This window comes from Megascapheus bottae, chromosome X (assembly GCF_031878675.1).
Source record: "Megascapheus bottae isolate mThoBot1 chromosome X, mThoBot2.hap1, whole genome shotgun sequence".
Classification (NCBI taxonomy): domain Eukaryota; kingdom Metazoa; phylum Chordata; class Mammalia; order Rodentia; family Geomyidae; genus Megascapheus; species Megascapheus bottae.
The window spans coordinates 92,166,859-92,189,344 of record NC_143547.1 but is presented as its reverse complement, the minus strand read 5'-3'; the positions used below and the strand labels follow the sequence as shown (position 1 = coordinate 92,189,344).

General features: G+C 37.9%; 1 protein-coding gene across 4 annotated transcripts in view; it reads left to right on the top strand.

Moving 5' to 3' along the window:
* The first annotated feature begins 4,295 nt into the window (after positions 1-4,295).
* Pabir2 (PABIR family member 2) overlaps positions 4,296-22,486 on the top strand; it is a 31,239-nt gene continuing 13,048 nt past the window's right edge. For 2 of the 4 annotated variants that reach the window (XM_090325704.1, XM_090325702.1), the window contains exons 1-7: positions 4,296-5,294; positions 7,760-7,838; positions 13,610-13,653; positions 13,885-13,939; positions 14,186-14,287; positions 14,542-14,624; positions 15,279-15,340. In XM_090325704.1, the coding sequence (XP_090181830.1) occupies positions 5,197-5,294; positions 7,760-7,838; positions 13,610-13,653; positions 13,885-13,939; positions 14,186-14,287; positions 14,542-14,624; positions 15,279-15,340 (523 nt within the window). In that variant the 5' untranslated portion in view covers positions 4,296-5,196. Of the gene's footprint in view, positions 5,295-7,759; positions 7,839-13,609; positions 13,654-13,884; positions 13,940-14,185; positions 14,288-14,538; positions 14,625-15,278; positions 15,341-22,486 lie in introns of all 4 variants that reach the window. The other 2 variants (XM_090325703.1, XM_090325701.1) reach the window with 1 other exon arrangement.

The following is a 22,486-nucleotide window of genomic DNA, read 5'->3' as shown; positions in this document are numbered from 1 at the left end:
AGTTTATACAATGTTTTTGTGTATCTCAATTAGTACACTCACCAACTGCTCAGCTAATCAGTGTTCAGTTTAAAATAATTGAGTTGCCTTGACACAGTTCATGACAAGTGAAGCCATATAAGATCATAATAATTTGTTTTTCATTCATTCTGGGAACAGAATAAGAAAAGCTTGATTATATTAAGAGGAATTAGATTACCTAAATTACCAGACATGAAGATGATATGCCGTCTCCATTCCTGATGCAAGACAGGTTAATAATAGCTACCATTTATTGGGTACTTATGTGCTTGGCCCTGTTCTAATGACTTTCAATATGTGATCACATGTTATGCTTACAGTAATTCTGTGCGATAGAAACCATCACAATGCACATTTTTCAAAGAAGGAAACCAAAGCTCAGAGGACTTAGTCACATTATAACCACTAAATGGCAAAGCAACGATTCCTTTTCCCGCCTGTTTAAAAACACAGGTGAGGTGCCTTGAATATTTCCATGTAACTTATTTATGTATTTTTAAATTTTTTTGCCAGTCTTGAGCTTGAGCTCAGGGCCTGGACACTGTCCTTTTTCTCAAGGCTAGAGCTCTACCACTTGAGCCACAGCACCACTTCTGGCTTTTTTCTATGTATGTGGTATCGAGGAATCGAACCCAGGTGCATGCTAGGCCACACTCTATCACTAAGTCAAACTCCCAGCCTGTAAATGTTTAATAGTATTTATTGAAGTATTTTATGAACAAATGCAGGTTTAAGTAATTTGTCTCTCATAGCTGTCTTATAAAATAGATGAATGACTACCATTTTCCAATTCATATAAATTCAAAGAGATTAATGGTGCATAATTAGGCACTGGAAGAATCTAGGGTGCTGCCACCACCTGAAGTCACTGTTAAAAGCCTAGGGTATCTGTAAAACTTATAAAAGATAATTCTCAAAGTTGAGTAAAGTTAGAGTGAATAGAAAGGTAGTAGTTAAATACACAGAGTCAAAACCAAACTGAATGATAGAACAGTAGTCAATGAACAGGAGCTCTTTCTTACATTTTCCTGGTCACTTGGTTTCTCACAGTTTAATATACTTGGGAGGTAATAAAGTTCTGTGAATATATTTTGAATAAACAAAGTGTCAATATTCCCAAGCATTACTGATTATATATTATTATATAAATAAAACAATTTTAGATATGTGCAGATATAAATACAGCAATACTAAGAAAAATGGATATTATTAAACAAGAACAGTACAATTGAGTAATATGAAATGAGTAAATATATGAGATGGCAGTTGTTTCCAGCTATAACTTTGAAGAGCAGTTACAAATCAAGAACCCAAAACTTGTTGAAATGCAGAGACCTCTTACAGTATATACATAGGTTAGAATAGCAAAAGAAAAAATTACAACAAAATCATAAAGAACTCTATCTGCTTCAAAGGTATACAGATTTGAAAAAAATGATCTTTACTTCTCTACTATTTCTATCTACACATTATTATACTAGCCTGGCTGGTTTTTTTTCCATCCCATAACAGCAGGGCATGATCTCGAACTACTGGTTTCCATAGATCTAAATTTTAAAACTTATCCTACTTCTTGCTTTATCTCAGTTTGTTGTCTACTGAAGTCTAACCTATAAAAAAGTGTCCCATAAATATGTCATAATCTGTGCTTTCGTTTGCCAGATGTCATAGCAACTTAAAAGGTACATTTCAACCCTAAGTTGCCACAAGACCAAGTGAAATACAACTTGAATTTCAGGCAACAAATCACAAGCAATCCAAATCTGAAACAGTTACATGAAATATAAACAAAACTTAACCATGGAAAAATGGTGTGAATCAAAGCTAGAAATGGTGGCCAAAATGGTGGTGAAAATAATATCCTATTCTTGAATACTTGAGCTTCTCCTAAACTGTTAAGTTCCTGAAAGGAATTCATCTAAATTGACCTCTCAGCCTTTTTATTTTGCCAGTCCTGGGCTTGTGCTCAGGGCCTGAGCAGTGTCCTTGGGCTTTCTCAAGGCTAGAGCTCTACCACTTGATCCACAGAACCACTTCTGCCTTTCTTTTTTGTCATGTATTTTTATTGTAATTAATAGAAGGGTTACATTATATTCACCAGATAGAAGGTGCATTCATTCACATATATTGATACCCTTTCTCATGTCTTGGTCCCCATTTCCCTTCTGCCACCCCCACCCCTCACTTCTGCCTTTTTCTATGTATGTGGTACGGAGGAATTGAACCCGCGTCTTAGTGCATGCTAAGCAAATACTCTATCACTAGGCCAAACGCCCAGCCCCAGACCTCTCATTTTTAGCAGGTGTGCATGGCCAACAAATGATTATTTAGTACTATTGTGCACTAAAGAACTTACAGTTTTTTTTGAACAAAGGGAGTACATGTTGTTGAAATCTTGAGATAAAAAGAGATACACAAAAATTTCAAAACTACTGGATGAACACTGGAGATATGGCTCAAGAGATAGATTTCGAGCCATGAGCAAGCTGAACAAAGTAGGGCAAGATATAATGAGTGATTGTTGTCCTTAATGTACTATGTTATCTCTCATCTCTTTTGCTTTCCCTTGGTTATCTCATATTGTTACAGTATCTCACTTTGTTATCTGATATATTGGATATATGCATATTTGGTTATTTGAAATTGGATAGGAAAGGGGGAAAAGAAGATGAGGAGTGGGGGTGGGGGGGAGGGAAATGGGGACCAAGACATGAGAAAGAAAGGGTATCAATGTATGTGAAGTAATCCACCTTCCATCTGGTGAATGTAATGTAACCCTTCTATTAATTACAATAAAAATTATATGGAAAAAAAACCCCAAAACAAAGCAGGGCAAGACCTTGAGTTCAAGACCCTCAGTACCTGCAATACAAAAATGAAAACAAATGAAAAAACTCTATGAATTTACAGTTTAACGTAATAAATAGCAGGAGGTAAACATGTCCTGGGTGGGGGAGTGAGGTGAGGGAGAAGAATAGAAAGAGTATTATAATATTGAATATATATATATATTTATATATGAAAGTAGAATCAGGTCAATTTGTGGGAATGGGAGTGATGGGGGAGAATGATGGAAGTGGTAAGTAGGGGAGGGTGGGATTGTTTGGAGAATGATGACAGGGATGAGAATGTTCAAGATGCATTGTATTTATAAAATTACATAGTACATTAAAACTCCTTTATATAAGGAATTTTAAAATATTTTAAAAGTCCTAAAGTTGCTGTCTCTAATGTAGCTAGCATATTTAAGGAAATTATTCAATACTGCTTTAAAAACTCTCTTATAACCATAGGAATGTATATACATTGAAGAATATGACAGTTGGTGTGGTGATTTTAATATAGGACAACTGATTTGAAGAGGCAGGAAAACTTTTTAATATGTTTTGAAACCAGTTTTTTTCATATATTTTTATTGTAATTAATAGAAGGGTTACATGATATTTGCCAGATAGATGGTGCATTAATTCCCATACATTGATACCCTTTCACATGTCTTGGTTCCCTTTCCCTCACCCCCTACCCCCACCCTGAAAGCAGTTTTATAATTACTAAATTCCCCATACTTTCCAGTTATGTATAATTAAAACAATGTAATGGTCGTTCAGGACCTAAGACCTAGGCCTAGGACCTTTCAGCTGATGAGGATGAAATAGATTAGTAATTTTGCAGTTGTTAGAATAATGCCTAGCACTAGTAAGTGCTAGTAAGTAGGTGTAAAATGATTAATTTCAGCTCTCACATGTACTGAACCATGACTGGTAGGGTTAAGTCCCAGGAGGGAGAACATATATATATATATATATATATATATATATATATATTACATTATACAATATATATATATTTCATTACACATTATAGATATTACATTGCACACATACAAAGTCGACATTCAAATGTATTAGCTGAAGAAGAATTCCGCTTTTCCAGACAAACCAAATCCAGACATTAAGAAATAAGCAGAAATTACAATGATTAGTGTGTAAAAAATAGATATGCAATAATGTGCAAAGCCCATTCTCTCTAATTTCTTTAAATATTAGTCAAAGCTCCTTAAAGCTGATGCTACAGAGTCTCCAAACTATTGGCTCTTTTCGAAATAGGGCGCCAGGGTTTCCAGGCCAATGCTATTGAGGAAAGCATCGGAACCCCCCCTCCGTGGAAATGCTCCTCTCCGTTAAAGGAGGGCGGGACAAGACTACTACGCATGCTCTGTGCTCCTTGGCCCATTGGAGCCGCCGCTGGGCGCAAGCGCAGGGCACGGCGGGTGCCTGGACGCGGAACTGGCTCGCTGGAAGCTCCCGTTTCTGAGGCGTGGGTGGCGGAAAACACGAGAAATTGTAGAATTCGGTTTTGGTCATTACGGGGCCCCTCGTGCCATTAGGACGCGCGCGCGCGAGAGGAGGCATCGCGGCGGCGGCAGAGGGGCCGAACCCCCACCCCCAGTCCTCGAGGCGCAAGGGGGGCAGGGACCGCAGAAGCGCCGATCCCCTGGCTGAGGAGCCTTTCGGATCGTGCCTGGAGTATGGGGGGCTGGAGCAAGCCTCCGAACCTGGGGGCCTGGAGCTGCCAGTGCCTCGTGGCCCGGTCTTGCCCAACTGTCAAGTCCACGGTGCTAGTGCTCGGGCAGCTGTGGCAACTGTAGCTGCCCCCGGCTTGCGGTCTTCGGCGGGAAAGCCAGCAGCATGAGTTCTGTCACTGCGTAGTTTCTCTGTCACCTCTCCCTCTGTCTTTCTTCCTTTTTCCTTGTCCCCACTCCCCATCCTTCTTTCCTGTCCCTGTGTGGGCTCTTCTTGTCCAGAACTTCTGTTCTCCTTCCCTTCTATTACATCTTTCCTCTCTCGGCCTTTTATTTTTCCTCCTCTTATTCTTGTATTCCCTCTGCTCCTTTTCTCTATCTTCTTGTTTTCTCTATCGTCTTGTTCATTCTACCACCCTCCAACCCAAACTGTCCTTTTCCCCACCCACACATCAACCTCTCTCGTCAGCACCTTCCTTCCCTCCTCTTATTTGTCTCCGCCCCTCGGCCCCGCCCAAGTCTCCACCCCCTAGCCCCCACCCCCAGTCTCCAGTCCCTAGAAACTCACTCCAGCAGCGAGGCTTGGGAACCCATAGCTAACCACCAGGAGCTGAGCACAGCCCGCTGTGCCTGTCTACACGCAAGTCTCCGACATGGCTCAGGAGCAAATGGAGCTGGACTTTGAGCCTGACACATCTGATGGGGGCACCCTGAGGAAATCCACCAGTGCTCCCCTGATCCATGAGCTCAGGTGAGCGTGATTGGGAAGGATGAAATATGGGATTCAGAGGCTTCTTGACCCCCTATGAAATGACTTTTCCTTCCCCAAAGTGTTATTTCACTTTACACCCCAAATTGAGGGATTTGGGGATGTGTTTGCTTAACAGTGACTTGGGTTCCAAGATGGCATGGAAGTTTGACCTCAAACTCCATGTCTAAGAAATGGCCACCTACCCTCAACCTGGGGAGCCAAGTTGTCCCACTCTAAAAGACACTGCAGAAAGCTTCTGGCTCTTCTGACAGGTTGCTTGCTCCGACTACTTTTTACATCAGGGAATGTCAAACTGAAGCCCCTGGAACTAGACTTGCAACTTGATACCTGGCTTTAAGAGCTGCTATTTCTAAGCTGAGTTTGGGAACTTTGGCATTAACCTCGTTTGCTTTAACAAATCAGTGTATCTAAGAACTTGTCATTAAATGGTGTGTTCACTTCATAGTAAGTTATTTGAATTTGTCACCATGCTTTCAGATTGTAAAACTGTCCAAAATGCATTTCAGTGAATCATTTTTTAAAAGATGGTCTGTACCTTACTGGGGTCAGTTGAAAGTGCATGTTTGAGAAAAATTTTAGTGACAGGGTCTTGTGTGTATATCACACATCATAGGACCTATTTTAAAATAAAATCTTGTGACAGTGAAAGGTAAGTTGGCTCTCTTCTTACGCCTATTGCCTTTCCCTCTTATATGACAATGTATCTTAGGTAATTTGTGATCCCCAAAGAAACGGCATTAGCGTAAAAACTGGATGGGAATATAGTTAGCCCCAAACAGTTATCAATCCTTATGAACAACAAGAAAGATGTAATCCTTTTTAGTTGAACTGATCATAATGTCTGTTAATGTACATATTTTGAGGGAAAATGTTTACTTTTTCTTTCATTAAATATAAGTTTGAAAATGTCTTTGGCTCTACATTTTTTGGATACTTTAATAATCATTTACTCTGTTTTAACTTGTCTTTTAAAAAAAATCTAGTAAACAATCCATTTCTAGCGACTTGGGCAATCCTAGCAACCTGCATTCACACAGCTGTAGAAAAAAATCAATCTTGTGAATTACAATTTAAATAATTACTTGAAAGGTATGGTGACAGACAATGAGTAAAGAGACCAGGCCTAGTACCAGTGTTCATCAACTAGCAATGCTTATGAATGAGTCCTTGAACCTGGGTTTTCACACTGAAAAACTGAGAGTTGAAAAAACAGAGCTGAAAGAATCATGAATCTCAGTGGCTCTTTGGAGCCCAAGAATTACATTTAGCCCAGGAATTCACATTATTTTTAAAGGGTGGGGTAGGGAAGATCTCACTTTGTAACCCAGGCTGGTTTCAAACATGTGATCCTCCTTTTTTTAGTCTCCCAAGTGCTGAGATTAGAGATGTATCCCATCATTCCTATGTCAGTTCTGAAAAACCTTCTTGAGCTTTTATTAAGGGCACAGGCACTGCGGGGATATACAAAGATGAAGAAAGCACTTATGTACTAAGAGGCTTAAGACACGTGCAAAGTTTTTTTTCTCTTTATTTTCTCTTTGTTGCGGTGCTAGGCAGCACTTTTCTTTAATAAAAGGCAAAGTAAGGGCTGGAGGTTTAGCTTGGTGGTATAATATGTATTTAGCATGCATAAAGCTTTGGGTAGCTCAGGAGTAGAATACTTGCCTAACATATTTTAAGCCCTAGGTTCTATCCCTGCACTGCAAACGAAAAACATACAAAAAGACTGTTAGCCGTGTATGATGGTATATGCTTGAGTCTAGGACTTTGAGACCAGCCTGGGCAACATAGTAAGACCCTGTTTAAAGAAATTAGATGTTTAAAGAAACATCTTCTCCCACTGCATTCAAAGCAGAGACTGCATTAATTTTGTGTACTGAGAAAAGGTTTGTGCCAGGCATTCATGGAGGAATGGCTTTTGAGATAAGTGTGAAAGGAGAGCAAAAATTTTGACAGATGCTGGCAGGAGGGACAACCTGAACAAATAACTAAAACCCTCAAGTGTGTTTTATTCATTTGAATAGCAGGATTGGGAGGTAGAACAGGTGCTTGAGGCATTAATGGGAGATGTGCTGATGAGACCTCAGCCCTCTTCAGATGGTGACACACACAAAACTGAATACATGGTCTTCTAGGGTAAAACAGATGACCCACTTACATCTGATAGGAACTGGTTTGGGGATGTAGCTGTGACCTGAAGCAGCTGGAATAAACCAGTCTGGAGCTCCGCCCCACACCTCACAGAGTTGTCCCCCCAGCCACTAGAGTGCATTATTTCAGCACACCAGTCAGGTAGCTCTGCCATGAGCACGGTGAGGAATGTCTTTTCTATAGAAAATGAGGAATCATTGAGGGTTCCCTTGCTAACTCCAGAAGTGACACTAATATGGTCGAATGCTATCTTCCTTTAGAAAGACAGTGATCATATCATTTTTACTTTTCAGTGACCTTTCAGAGGTTTTCCAGCCTTGTACATTTAGAACTCGGAGGAACAGTACAACAATTATGACCCATCACAGTTTGGTAAGTATCAAAGTAAGTATCTGAAATGATTTTGATTTGGGAAAAATAATTCCAAATATAGTTCTTTCTGGAAATGATGTGCTATACCTGGTTGTTTTAAAAAGAGTTTTATTTCAACTGTCTTCTTTACTAATTTTGTGGTGGCCACTTTAGTTTCAGTTCAAAGAAAAGAGACTTTATTAAAAATTTGTGGGGCTTTACATTTTTTAAAGTTGTTCCTAATTTAGCACTGCCTGCATCACAGTTGTAAGGTAAGTAGGGATGAACTTTGATTTATAGCTGAGATCAGAGGACTTCACTTGACTTAGGATAGAAAACCCACTTAAATGTCTATAGAGTATTTCTGACATCTGTTATACAATAGTGATTTTCTAAAGTATAGACTCAATTTGTAATCTCAGAAGAGTAACTGGTTGTGACTCCAGTTTTCCATAGCTAGTGCTGTTATGGGTCACCTTGTTAGATATTATAAAGAAGTTTTGATATAGTAGCATATCATGTGGGGAACTCAGTCCTCCAGCAGCTTCGATGTTCAGGAAGACATCAGATGTATAAGCACAGAGACTTCTGAATGACAGGACTAGATTTCCGTAGTCATGCACAAAGGTTCATCAGATTGTTTATAGGACAGCCACTCTGACCTCTGAATCATCTAGAGTATATGCACAATTATAATACGCTTCCAAACCTGTAGTATTTAAGCAGCAGCAAATCTGAAGTTACATTGGATTAAAGGTATGCTAATTGTTGCTACTGCATTGTTGCTACAAGATTGGAGAGGAAAAACTGAAAAGCAGATAGATTTTAAAACAATTACTTCACGTCTTGGGAAAAAGACTAAAAGCCTATTGATAGTCCCCTAAGGATGTCACTGGTAAAGACCTATATAATAAGCATATAGTATTCTTGTTTTTTGCTTTGGTTAGGATTGAACTCAGCCTTGCTCTTGCTATGCAAGTACTCTACCATTTGAACCATGTCCCAAATTCAATAGGTAATAATGTTCTTAAGGATCCCTGAGTTCTTAACCTTTTTCTAAATTTCTACTAACAGCTACTAACATATGTGTAGTAGTTTACATGTTAACAAGTTACTTTCACTCATTTAATTCTTATAACCCTCTGATGCAAGGCAAAATTTTTTCCAATTAAAAGCAGCAGCAACTAAGATTCAAAGTTGTAAGTGACTTGCATTGCTTTTTAGATTCAAACAATAGTAACAAAACTGGGTTTCGAGTAAAGATCTTCCGGGGGTATTGTCTTTGGTATAATCTGAGAAAGGGTGAAATACAACACATTTTCAATTTCCACCTGAAGTGGCTAGAAATACTTATAAAGGGAAAATGTTAGCTATATAGCAATCTAGAGGGATGATTCGCTTCACTTCCTTCCCCGAGGATGCTTGGAAATAAAACTACTCTTTTTTGTTGGATATATGAAAAATGTTTTTACGTGTAATATAGCTGTGCTCCTGATAAGAGTATTATAGCTACACCTCACTTAACTCTTTTATAAGATGTGAAGATTCTCATTAGCTCTGGGCTAGGCTCATCTCTCACTATTCCTTGATAAACACCCTATGTTCTGGCTGTCCTAAAAGGGGTGGGTAGCACTTCACTATTCCTGATTGGTCCTTATACAATCTCTACCCCATCCTCCTTTTTTGCTTTCTCATCATTTGTAGCCCATTTTAATCCTGATATCTCCTTTTCACAGGCTTCTATGCCATCATATTAATTACACTGTATACAATGTACTCTGAAAAATCTCATGTGCTTATCTGTGTCCCATAATAATCTGTGAAGACTGAAACATTGGCCAATGGGATGGAAAGGAAGGGACGATAAAAGAGAAACAATTGGATATAGAAGTTTCATAATTTAACACCTGATTAGATATACAGCCTGGGAGGAGAAGCCTGTGTGACTAAAATTATGTTTCTTGGTGGCCAGAGGAATGATAGTTCCTTGATTAGAAATAAAAAAAATTGGGAGGATTGGTAGTTTGAGGGGGAAGAAGATAAATTCTTTTGAGGGACCAAAGATGCCACTGGCTGTATGCTGTTCAAAATCATCTTCTAATTTTTTTGGTTTTAGAGCGTGCCAGCTTCATGTCTTATTTCACCACTTTTCACTTCAAGCTGATGACCCTTTCTCACTCCACAGAGAAAATAGATCCGTATTTTGTATAATGTCAGCTTTCTTCCCCTTCCAATGTCATTGTCTTCACATATGCCTTTCCTCCCTTGTGATTCATACATTTTCTAACTCTCCTGTCATTTTGCGCAGATATTATCTCTCTGCCTTGTGCCTTTGCTCTCTACCTCTTTTCCTTCTACCTTCTCCCAAATCACAGGCATACTATGAAGAAAATGAACTGATTTCTTTTTCATATGTCTTTCTTTTCTTCTATTTCTATCCCTAACCTTTTTTATTGGCAGTACTGGGGATTGAACGCTTTCTAGATAGGCACTATACCACATGAGCCATGTTCCAGACCTTTGCCAACAATTTTTTTCTTTTTTTTTCCAGTCCTGGGGCTTGAACTCAGGGCCTGGGCACTGTCCTTGGCCACTTTTTTTTTTTCTCAAGGCTAATGCTCTGCCATTTGAGCCACGGTGTCACTTCTGGCTTTTCCTTCTGGCAATTCCTATGAAGGAATTGAACCCAAGGCCTTATGCATGTTAGGCGAGCACTGTACCACAAGGCTACACTCACAGGTCTTCCCAACTATTTCAAAAGCATAATTTAGATTCAGTTGCCTCTGGTAACTTGTTTCCTAATTCCTTGCCAATTTTTAATCTTGTTCTTCTACAACTGCATTGATAACTGTCCTTAGAAATGTCACCAATGCCTACTTAATTGCCATCATTAGGGGTTCATTTCTTATCTTGCTTGAGCTCTTTGTTTTACAGAACACTGTTGGCCGGTACCTCCTTAGACCACTCGGCTTTTAAAAATTCTTCTAATTTTAAATAATCTATTATTCCTCCCAGAGCAGATGAGATTAGACACATTCAGGGTGTTATGATAATGGGTCACTTAGATTTTCTGGTTCTAGATGCAGGTTTGCTATGCCAATTCTTTGTGAGCTACTTTGTAGTTTTCTCTAAATTTCTGAGTCTTCCCCAGTCAATGTATGGCCATTCTCACTTTGGCTTTCCTGACGATTTTGTTGTTTTGGGGCTTTTACTTCTCTGACTGACAAATATATACACTTTTCCTTTCTTTAGCCTAGGACTCTTTAGCCCTAGACTTTTCAGCCCATTAAAGGATTCCCTTGCCTTACGTGCTTTGCCTGTTAGCTTAGTGTTTCTTGATGTCTCCATTAATTGTTTATTACTAAATATGTATTGTTTTAATAATGGAAAGGACTTTACTTACAGACAGAAAAATGTAAAAGAAAAGGCTGGCTAGTAAAGGCATATGTATCATGTCAGAGATAACTTTTGAAAAATTTACCTGAATTATATTTTGCCTAAAAACTCCAGGTTCTACTGCCCACTACATAAGAGTTTATAAAGTTTAAAGACATGTCCCCTTAAATAGGATGTCCTATTTAGTTTTGCCCTATTGAAAGTTTATTATTATTTCTTTGGGAATAAAAATAAGTAGTTAACACTATAGCTGTAAAAACCCCAGTAAGATCTGTCGGTACCAATTGTAGCTTACATTTTAAAGCCAGACCATTTATTATTATTATTATTATTATTATTATTATTATTATTATTTGGCCAGATATCATTTTAATTTACTTTAAATTTTTTTACCAGTCTTGGGCTTGAGCTCAGGTCCTAAGCACTGTCCTTGAACTTTCTCAAGGCTAGAGCTCTACCAATTGAGCCTCAGCACCACTTCTGACTCTTTTCTATGTATGTGGTACCAAGGAATCGAATCTGGTCTTAATTCATGCTTGGCAAGCACTCTACCACTAGGCCAAACACGCGTCCCCAGATTATTATTTTAAAGGAGCATAATTCAGCCACCAAATCATTTCAGCTTCATGTTATTAAAAATTGATTCACTGATAGATACTCGGGAGACTGAGATCTGAGGATTGTGGTTTGAAGCCAGCCTAGTTAGAAAAGTCAATGAGACTCTTAACTCTTATTAAGCACCAAAAAGCCAGAAGGGTAGAGCACTAGCCTTGAACAAAAATAAGCTCCGGGACAGCACCTAGGCCCTGACTTCAGACCTCAGGTCCAGCACAAAAAAAGAGAGAATGATCTAATCAAGGGAGGAAGAAGACAGCAGTTATTTTAAAAAGTTATTACTTAATGTACTATGTGAAGTTATTTATTTTCTCTTTTTTTCCCCTTTATTGTTAATCTCATGTAGTTACTTTATCTGACTTTGTTACCTGGTATATTGTATATATTGTTTATTTGAAATAGGGAAGGGAAGGAGGAAAACAAGATGATTGGGAGGGGATTGGGGAGGGAAAGGGGAACAAAACATGAGAAGTGATATCAAGGTTTGAGAAGTAATGTATCCACTACTTGACGAATATAACTGTAACCCCTCTTACATTATCCCAACAATAAAATACAATAAAAATTATTAGCTTACATTAGTTATAAAGAAGGGGATAATAGTTGACTTTTAAATGCAGCTTGCCTTATCACATGGATTTTTTTTCCTTAGCTGGTAAGGTTTGTGGTGATAATATTAGTGATAAAATCTTAGAAATGACACAGAGTATAGGAAGAAAATATCCTTATTGTCATTTTAAGTTATTTTGAAGACTATCAATCAATCATAAACAAAATGTTATACTGGGCTTAATAGAATGTCTTTACCTTTTGGCATTATTAGAACTAAAAATTTGTAACATTGGTGTTTCTTTTTCCTTTCCTTTCTCATATAGTTACTAATTTTAGATAAGTGCGGAAGTGAATATTTCCAGTGCCCAAAATGCTTTACTCCCTAAATGTACACAGTTATGCATTCATTTAGAAGAAGTGCTTAGAGTCAGTGCCTATTTAGTGACAGATGGCGTTTTGAGGTTGAACACCTGGTGTACTTGCTAAAGAGTGAACAAACTCCCTCTCGTGCATTAATGTTCAGGGATTTGAAAAGCCAAATTTCTAAGAATGTAAAAGATTATTTAGGAAGAGATTACACCAGAACTGACAGCAGACTGCTATGTTGTGGTTGAGGAAGTGTAAATGTTTTGTTTTGTTATTTTTGTTGGTTGTGGGGCTTGAGGTCTGGGCCTGGGCATTGTCCCTGAGCCCTTCAGCTCAAAACTAGCACTCTACCCCTTGAACCACAGTACCACTTCCACTTTTCTAGTGGTTAATTGGAGATAAGAATCTCATGGACGTTAGTGCCCTGGATGGCTTTGAACTGTGATCCTCAGATCTTAGCCTCTTGCGTTGTGAGGATTACAGGGGTGAGCCACTCTGCCCAGCTTGTAAATGTTTACTTTGCCTTTTCAGTTGTTATCATCCTTACCTAATCATATTCTCAGTAGCAGACTTCAGAAACTCAAAAGAGGAAATATTTCCTTACTAGCTCAGATTTGATGGCTTTTTAAAAAAATTTTAAATTTTTATTTATGTTTGGAAGATTAAGATATTCCAAATGAGTCAGGATGCAGCTCTGGTTAGTTGCAGACATTACACTTCCAAGTGTGCAGCTAAAATATTGTTGTGACACAGTTGACATTCTTACAATGTGTGTTCTTCTCACTTCTGTGATTATGTCAGATGACACACAGAAGGCTTATGAATGAAAATTATGTCTTTACCCCATATGTTTGTTCTTGTAGGAAGAAGGCCTGGATATGATGAATAGAGACATTGAACATGAAAGGTTAGTGCAAGTTTAAGCCCATGACTATCTCTCTCTCTCACACCCCCCCATACAAGAAAGGTTAGTGCTTCACAAAGGCAGAGCCAGAGCCTAACCTAATAAATGTCACATTTGTACACACTAATGGCTTTTCCTCTCTCTCTTTTCTTTCTTTCTTTCTTTCTTTCTTTCTTTCTTTCTTTCTTTCTTTCTTTCTTTCTTTCTTTCTTTCTTTCTTTCTTTTTGTTTTAGGGAAATGCAAACATCAATGCAGATAAGCCAGTCATGGGATGAGAATTTGAGCCTGGTAAAGATTTCTTGTTTGTTTATGTTTTATTTTTCAGGAGTCCTTATATCAATCATTGACTTTTTTATTCTTTTGCTTATTTTTGTCTTTTTTGCTTCCAAATTGATTCTTGTTTTGATCTCTGCTTTTTCCCCAGCATATCAGAATCTGTTCATTGATACATTTAAAATGTAGATATTTAGTAACAGTATGTAACAGCGATGATGTGTTGCATTGTTATGAGCTGATTATGCTTTATATTTACAGGGTGATAGTGGTTTTGACAAGCAAGAGAAATTGTATTCTCCAAAGAGAATTGACTTCACTCCAGTTTCTCCAGCACCTTCGCCCACCAGAGGATTTGGAAAGGTAAGACTGTTGACACAAGATTGCTGTCTCATATATCAAGCCATTTATTCTCAAAAACATACATATACAGTCACCTCAGCTTTAAACCCTCCAATGACTTGAAGAACCACTAAAAATCTATGGAATTAATTTAGAAATATAGATATACATACATATGATACACATATTTGCCTAAGCAATTCTAAGGATGCTATTTTGTCATTTGAATACTGGAACAATAGAATTGCTTTAATATTAAATATGTTTTTTAGCAGTGTTTTTCACCATCCTTACAAATGTTTGTGAGTAGCAGTGGGTTGCCGCCAAATCCCATTGCTAATCCAAGACAATTTCCAAGGTAAGTGAATTTAAATTATTTTTTCTGTTTGATTCTGTTTTGAGTCAGAGTTCCTCTCTAGAGCCCAAGCTAATCTAAAACTTGAAATCTCCTGCCTCAGCCTCTTGAGGATAAATGCAATTTTTGGTCTAATTTTCCCTAATACTTCATTATGGGAATTTTCAAACATACAGAAAAATTGATAGAAACGTTATAGTGAACAATCATATGCCCATCACTTGTATTTTGTCATTACTGCTTTGCTAGATTTAGATGTTGAGACTTATTGCTCATTTACATTCAAAGAAGAGACATGCATGCACACTTACACACTGCACACATACCCGACAATGCACCCATTTTAAAGAATAAAAATTTAAGATTATAGAACAGTCAAGATCACACTAATCTTTAATAAAAGGCCTTTTTTATACTGTTGTAGGTTTTTTTTGTCTTATAGAATGATTTTTTATAATGGCTGAAAATTCCATGCTATTCTAGGTTTCTGTAGTTGTGGTCAAATCGTATATTGGCATTTCAGTTATTCCGCCTATGACAGGCATTTCTATTTCTGCTTATATTGCTATCAAGTTTATTGATTTGGTCGGCTATAGTGCTATTTCTTTTGAATCTTGGAAGTTAATGTCACATCATCTTGTTTATTTGTCAAAACAGGACAAGTCAGAGTCCAGTCAAGTGCATTAGGCCCAGTGTTCTTGGTCCTCTGAAAAGAAAAGGTATGTAGCAGCATAGAGACATTGAGAGTAGTATGCTATATGTTTCATATCTGATGACAGTAGATCTTAAATGTTCTCATCATACACTATAAAAGCTAAATAAAGGGCCGGGAGTTTGGCCTAGTGGTTAAAGTGCTTGCCTAACATGCGCAAAGACCCGGGTTCGATTCCTTGGTACCACATACATACAAAAAAGCTGGAAGTGGTGCTGAGGCTCAAGTGGTAGAGCTCTAGCCTTGAGAAAGTCCAAGGACAGTGCTCAGGCCCTGAGCTCAAGCCCAGGACTGGCAAAAAAAAGGTAAATAAAGTGAGGGGATAGATGTCAACTGATCTGATTATGATCACATATATACATATAGAAAATTTTCTATATACATATAGAAAATTATCACATTGTACAAATTAAATTATACTTTTGGTTGTTAATTATACCATAATAAAGTAGGGGAAGATAAGAATTGATGAATCATATGTAGTATTAAACCTAACCAAGTTTGAATTAAAAACTAGCATTCTTGTTTGAATAAATTGATAACATTACTTTCCTTCTGTGGGAGAACAAAGATGGGGCAGACAAATGAAGACAAGAGGCAGGGAGAATGCAGTCATAATATTCAGTGCATATCCCATGAACTTAAGAAAATTGAGGAGAGGGGTGGGTTGGGAGGGATGTAGGAGAATGATGAAAGGGATGATATTGATTAAGATACATTATGTACTTATAAACTTATTTGTTGAACAGTGATTCTTACAGAAAAACTTGAAGCTAATAAAATTAAAAAAATTTGAAGCCGGTACTAGTGGCTCATGCCTGTAATTTTAGCTACTTAAGAGGCTTACATCTGAGGATCATAATTCAGAGCCAACCCTGGAAGGAAAGTCTGTATGTCCAGTTAACCACCAAAAAGGCAGAAGTGAAAGGTGTGGCTCTCATGGTAGTGCACTAGCCTTGAATGAAAGAGTTGAGGGACAATGCCCAAGCCCCGAGTTCAAGTTACAGGACCGACACAAAACACAGTTGTAGAAAAACAACTTTTTGGTGTTATGCAGAATGACCATGTTTGAGAATAATTGCTGTGTGCTGTCAGAAAGAATGACATTGCCCCATTTGTAAGGAAATGGAAAGACTTAGAAAAAAATCATATTAAGTGAAGTAAGCCAGACTCAAAGGAACTTAGGCTCAATGGTTTCCCTCATTCGTCATAATCAGTAGAAACCTTGGGCTCTCGTAGCAGAGATTTACAATGGAACAAAACCTAGATACATAAGTGTATGTAGTATGACGCTAAATGAAAGGACTTCCAGGATATAGAAACAAAAGCCATATAATGAGAGATTGTTGTCCTTAATGCACTATGTTATCTCTCATCTCTTTTGCTGTCCCTTGGTTATCTCATATTGTTACAGTATTTCACCTGGTTATCTGATATATTGTATATATTTTTATTTGTTTATTTGAAATTGATAGGGAAGGGGGAAAAAACAAGATGAGGGGCGGGGATGGAGGGAGGGAAATGGGGACCAAGACATGAGAAAGGGTATCAATGTTTGTGAAGTATGCACCTTCTATCTGGTGAATATAATGTAACCTTTCTATTAATTACAATAAAAATATATAGGAAAAAACAGGGAGAAAATTTATAAAAAAAAAAAGAAAAGAATTGCCATGGCATCAAGAAGTTTGTTTATGGTAAATAAAATCATAAAATGAAAAAAAGGAAAAAGAAATTTGAATCAAAGAGTAAGACCCTAAATTTAAGCCTCAGTACCCACATCTAAATAAATAAATAAATAATGAAAGAAAGATTTTTCTCATGTGTACTGATTTTAAATTTTATAAATTATCTATCATATATTGTCCGTATTTTTCTACACCTCATATCTACATCTTTTATTTTTATGTTGTCAGTACATATTCCAAAAATAATTGCCTCTCAATGATCAGAATGTAAAAGAGATATATAGTTGATATGCTACAGAAATACGTGATGAGGTCATAGCAAATATACTTGTAACAGATAATTTGCTCAAATTTAAGGTAAGATTTAGATTCCATCACTGAAGATTTCTTCAGCAAAGCAAAAATTGTCACGTATTAGATTCTGTAGGCTTTGTGATATATCTAAGTGCTCTCTTTATGACATAATTTTGAACCACAAAGCACTAATGTGGCTTCAGTCACTCCTAGTGTTAGATGCTTCTAGGAGACACCTGATGGTCATCTGTGTGTGTGTGTGTGTGTGTGTGTGTGTGTGTGTGTGTGTGTGTGTGTGTGTATTTAATTTCCTTTAGATAGTTGTACAAAGCAGTTGCCATTCAACACAGAAGTATGAATAAAGTACCTCTTGATCAATCTCAGTCCTTTCAACATTCTCACCCACCCCTCCTACCTTACACGTTCCTTCATTCTTCTTAACTTTTAGGTTATGTATTGGATTTTTTTGCCATTTAACAAAGCAATTTATGTATACAAGGAGCTAGCTGGGTGCTAGTGGCTCACGCCTGCAATCCTAGCTACTCAGGAGACTGAGATTTGAGGATCACTGTTCAAAGCCAGCCTGGGCATGTAAATTAGTGAGGCTCATCTTCAGTTAAGTACCTTCATAAAACTGGAAGTGGCGCTGTGGCTGTACTGCGGCTTGAAATCAGGACCTGGACTCTATCCTTGAGCCTCTCTGTTCTCAAGGATAGTACTTAAGACACAGCGCCACTTCCAGCTTTTTTTCGGTGTATGTGGTACCAAGGAATCGAACACAGGTCTTTGCATGCTAGGTGAGCACTCTACTTCTATGCTACACTCCTGAAGTGAGCATATTTTTGTCTGTCATGGGGCTTGAAATCTGGCCTGGGCATGGCCCTTGAGCTTCCTCAAGGCTAGTGCTCTGTCACTTGAGCCGCAGCACCACTTCCGGTTTTCGGGTGGTTAATTGGAGATAGAGTCTCTCGGACGTTCATGCCCGGTCTGATTTTGAACCAATAGCTCCTGGCTTTTTTTTTTTTTTTGCCAGTCCTGGGTTTGAGCTCAGGGCCCGAGCACTGTCCTTGCACTTTCTCAAGGCTAGAGCTCTACCACTTGAGCCTCAGCACCACTTCTGGCTTTTTTCTATGTATGTGGTACCAAGGAATTGAACCCGGGTCTTCATGCATGCTAGGCAAGCACTCTACCACTAGGCCAAACTCCCGGTCCCAGTTCCTGGCTTTGGTAAGTTATTTTTTAGATAGAGTCTCAATCTTTGCTCAGGCTCAGCCTCAGACCATGATTCTCCTATATATGGCCTCCCAAGTTAGTATCACCACCCAAAGTTTTTTTTGTTTAATTGAGGTCTTGCTTTTTCTTGAGGCTGGCCTCAAATGACAGTGCATCCATTTCTGCCTCTCAAGTAGCTGAGATTGCAGGCATGGAATGACCAGGCCCAATTCAGATGTCCTTTTAATCAAGATTTTTAATGTTAGGCTTGGGGCTTGACCTCTGAATGTTTTTGCTCAATGCTAGTGCTCTGGTACCTAGGCCAGTTCTCCACGTCCATATTTTTGGTGCTAGATTGGAGATAAGAGTCTCATGCTCTCTAGTACAATTTGACTTTCTTCTTTTGTGTTGCTTAAGTTCTGATGGAGGTGCTCATGAGCCACACCAAGACCTAGACAATTCACACCACATGGTCTGTCTTAGCCTCCTTAGTAGCTAGGATTGCAGACTTGAGATACCAGCACCTGGCTTAATGATAACTTACGATTTTTAAATTTTTTTGCCAGTCCTTGGGCTTGAACTCAGGGCTTGAGCACTGTCCTTGGTGTTTTTCCTCAAGGCTGACGCTCTGTCACCGGAGCCACAGCACCACTCCTGGCTTTTCTATGTATGTGGGTACCAAGGAATCGAATCCAGGTCTTTGTGCATGCTAGGCAAGCAGTCCAACACTAAGCCAAACTCCTAGCAATTAATGATGACTTTTAAGAAGCAATTCATTCAGTGATTTCTTTGTGCAGATCACCTTCAGGGACAATAAATGAACCATAATCTCCTGTATTAGGAGAATGGAGACTTAAAGCTTTGGTGGACCCTTTCTGCTCACAGGCAACTTAAAATTAAAGATGATATGCTTTGAAAAATAGATCCTGATATGGTGGCAATATTTTTAGTGAGTAAAACTACTTTTCTTTGATCTTGCTTGATATTATTTACAGCCCTGGGAACATTTTGAATGGCTATCAAGTGGAACTATACTTGAAAACAAAACTATTGTTATTATTAACTTGAAATTTATTACAGAAACATAATGAAAGTAGTGTGATCTTTGGTTTCATCGCTATTCCAAAATATGCCAGTAGATGGAGGGATTTGCTAGTGATGTTTAGTTAAAAACCTAGCATATTTTTTAAGCTGCATATTAAAGAGTATTATTTTTTTATTCAAAGCAGCTGACACGATAGATTTTATTGTTTCTGTAATAGGTGAGGGACAAAGTAAAGATAAGACATAACACACTCAGACTCCTATCACAAATTAATCTGTTATAGATTTCAAGTGGTTCAACATATGAAAATGCAAAGTATATAAACAAACAACAGCAAGGAATATAAATATTCATATTTTTGTAATACAATGCAATGTCATTTGAAAAAAAGTTCAATTGTATAGGTAACTCTGTCAGTAATTGAAAATGCAAAAATCACATAAAAAGCATCCTTTTAAGCTGCATATTAAAGCACATAACTTTTTTCTGAATTTCAGTAATTTTCAGCCAAATGCCCATGTCTTAATCCTATAATCCTAGCTGTTCAGAACCCTGAGATCTAAGGATGTCAGTCCAAAATCAGCTTGGGCAAAGTCTATGAGCCTCTTTTTTTTCTTTTTAAACCAGTTGTGGGGTTGAACTCAGGGCCTAGATGCTGACCTTGATCTTTCTCAAGGTAAGCACTCTATCCTTGAGCCACAGCACCACTTAAGGCTTTTTCTATGTGTGTGCTGCCAAGGAAGGGAACCCAGGGCTTCTTTCATGCTATGCAAGTACTTTACACTAGGCCACACTCCCGGCCCTCCACTTATCTCTACTTATCGAGCAAAAAACCAGAAGTGGAACCATGGCTCAAATGGTAGAGTGTAAGCCTTGAGCAAAAAAGCTACAGATCAATAGTTTGTCCCTGAGTTCAAGCCAAGTACCAGCACAAAAAATAATACAGAATAACTCCAGAAGAAATGTAATGCAAATTAATTGATAATATGGAAAAACAAATGCTTTTTTGATGTTTTTTCCTATAAGAATTATTTTAATTTCAAAGTTCAAGTACTTCCTATTGAAGTACTGATTGGCTCTTGATTAAATTATCTTTAAAACATCATACTGAAGATCAGATTAAAAGCATACTCTCCAAACCAAGTAAGGTGCATGTTTTAAACAACATCTTCATCTGTCAAAGTTAGAGTTGGGGTAGACATTTTTCACTATTTGATAATAAGATGTAAATAATAATTTCCATTTGTGCCATGTTATCCTTTTATCAGTTCTGAGACAATTTATAGGATACAGTCAATTTAGTAAAATGCCAAATTCATGAATAATATATGGCTTCAATTGAAGGTGTGCCTTCAAACTTACACTTTTTTAATTGTTATTTTTCTTTTTGCCAGTCGTGGGGCTTGAACCCAGGGCCTGAGTACTGTCCTTGGGTTTTCTTAAGGCTAGAGATGTACCACTTGAGCCTCAGCACCACTTCCAGCTTTTTTCTATGTATGTGGTACTGAGAAATCAAACCCAGGTCTTCATCCATGCTAGGCAAGCACTCTACCACTAGGCTAAACTCCCGGCCCCTGCTATTTTTTTTATTGTTATTATAAAGTGATATACAGAGGGGTTCTCATTGCATGTCAAGTGATGGGTACATTTCTTTTGGACAATGTCTCACCCCTTCTCTTGCTTTCTCCTCTTCTCTTCCTCTCTCCCAGTTTTTCCCTCCCCAAACTTATAATCATTATTTTCAGTAGCCTAAAGCCACTTTTTGCTTTTATACTATGAGACAGACTGCTCTCCTTGTTAATTTGAGACAAAGTTATTTTTCTTTTTTAAAAAAATTATATTGTCAGGGTGATGTATACAGGGGTTACAGTTACACTCATAAGAGAATGAGTACATTATTTCTTGAACATTGTTACCCCTTCCCATGTTTTTCTCCCACTTTTCCTCCTCCACCTCCTCCCAAGTTGTAAAGTTCATTTTCAACATATAATCTTGTGAGTATCGCTGTTACACTGGTTCATCCTTTGTAATTTGTCTCATCTCATCACTTTGTTGTTCCTTTTCCCTTCCCTAATTCAAGTAAACATGTATACCAAAGTCAGAGACAGTAACAACAGGGGATAAACCATAGGGAGTAAAAGGGAAAAAAAGAAAAAAAAATAACTTCACAGAGTACATTAGAAGCAACAACCACAAAGATAAACCTCTTGTTTTCATATCCTGGAGTTCATTTCCCTTACCATCATTCTATACAGCCATATGTACATAGCTGTTGAGCTATTGTAATCCTCTGCTAGGAGAATCCTAGATGTGTACTAATTATTACAAATGACGGAAACCATGGAGCCTATGTTTCTTTGGGAATGGCTTACTTCACTTAATATGTTTTTTTTTTCCAAGAGACAGTTGTTTGTTTGTTTGTTTATTTGTTTTGTTACCCAGGTTAGCCCAGAAATTTGATCTTCCAGCTTCAGCCTTTCAAATCTGCTGGGATTGTAGATGTGTGCCACCAAACCCAGACAGGCAACACTTTTTATAAACCCATTTGATGTCACCTTAGGAAATGTTTGAGTATTAAAATATGTAAACGATATTTGAAAATTATCTAGCATAAAATATTCACTGTGAGCTTTCACTATTTTGAAATAATTTATACTGTTGATTATCTTTGATTCATTTTGCCTTATATAATCAGTGTTATCCTAATCTATTAAAGAATACGGGTGGCTCATGCCTGCAATCCTAGCTACTCTGGAAGCTCATATCTGAGGATTCATCCTCGGCAAGAAAGTCTATAAGGCTCTCAACTCCAGTTAACTAGCAGAAAAGCAGAATTAGAGCTGTGTCTCAAGTGGTAAAAGTACTAGCCTTGAGCAAAAAGGCTCAGATATAGTGACCAGTCCCTGAGTTTAAA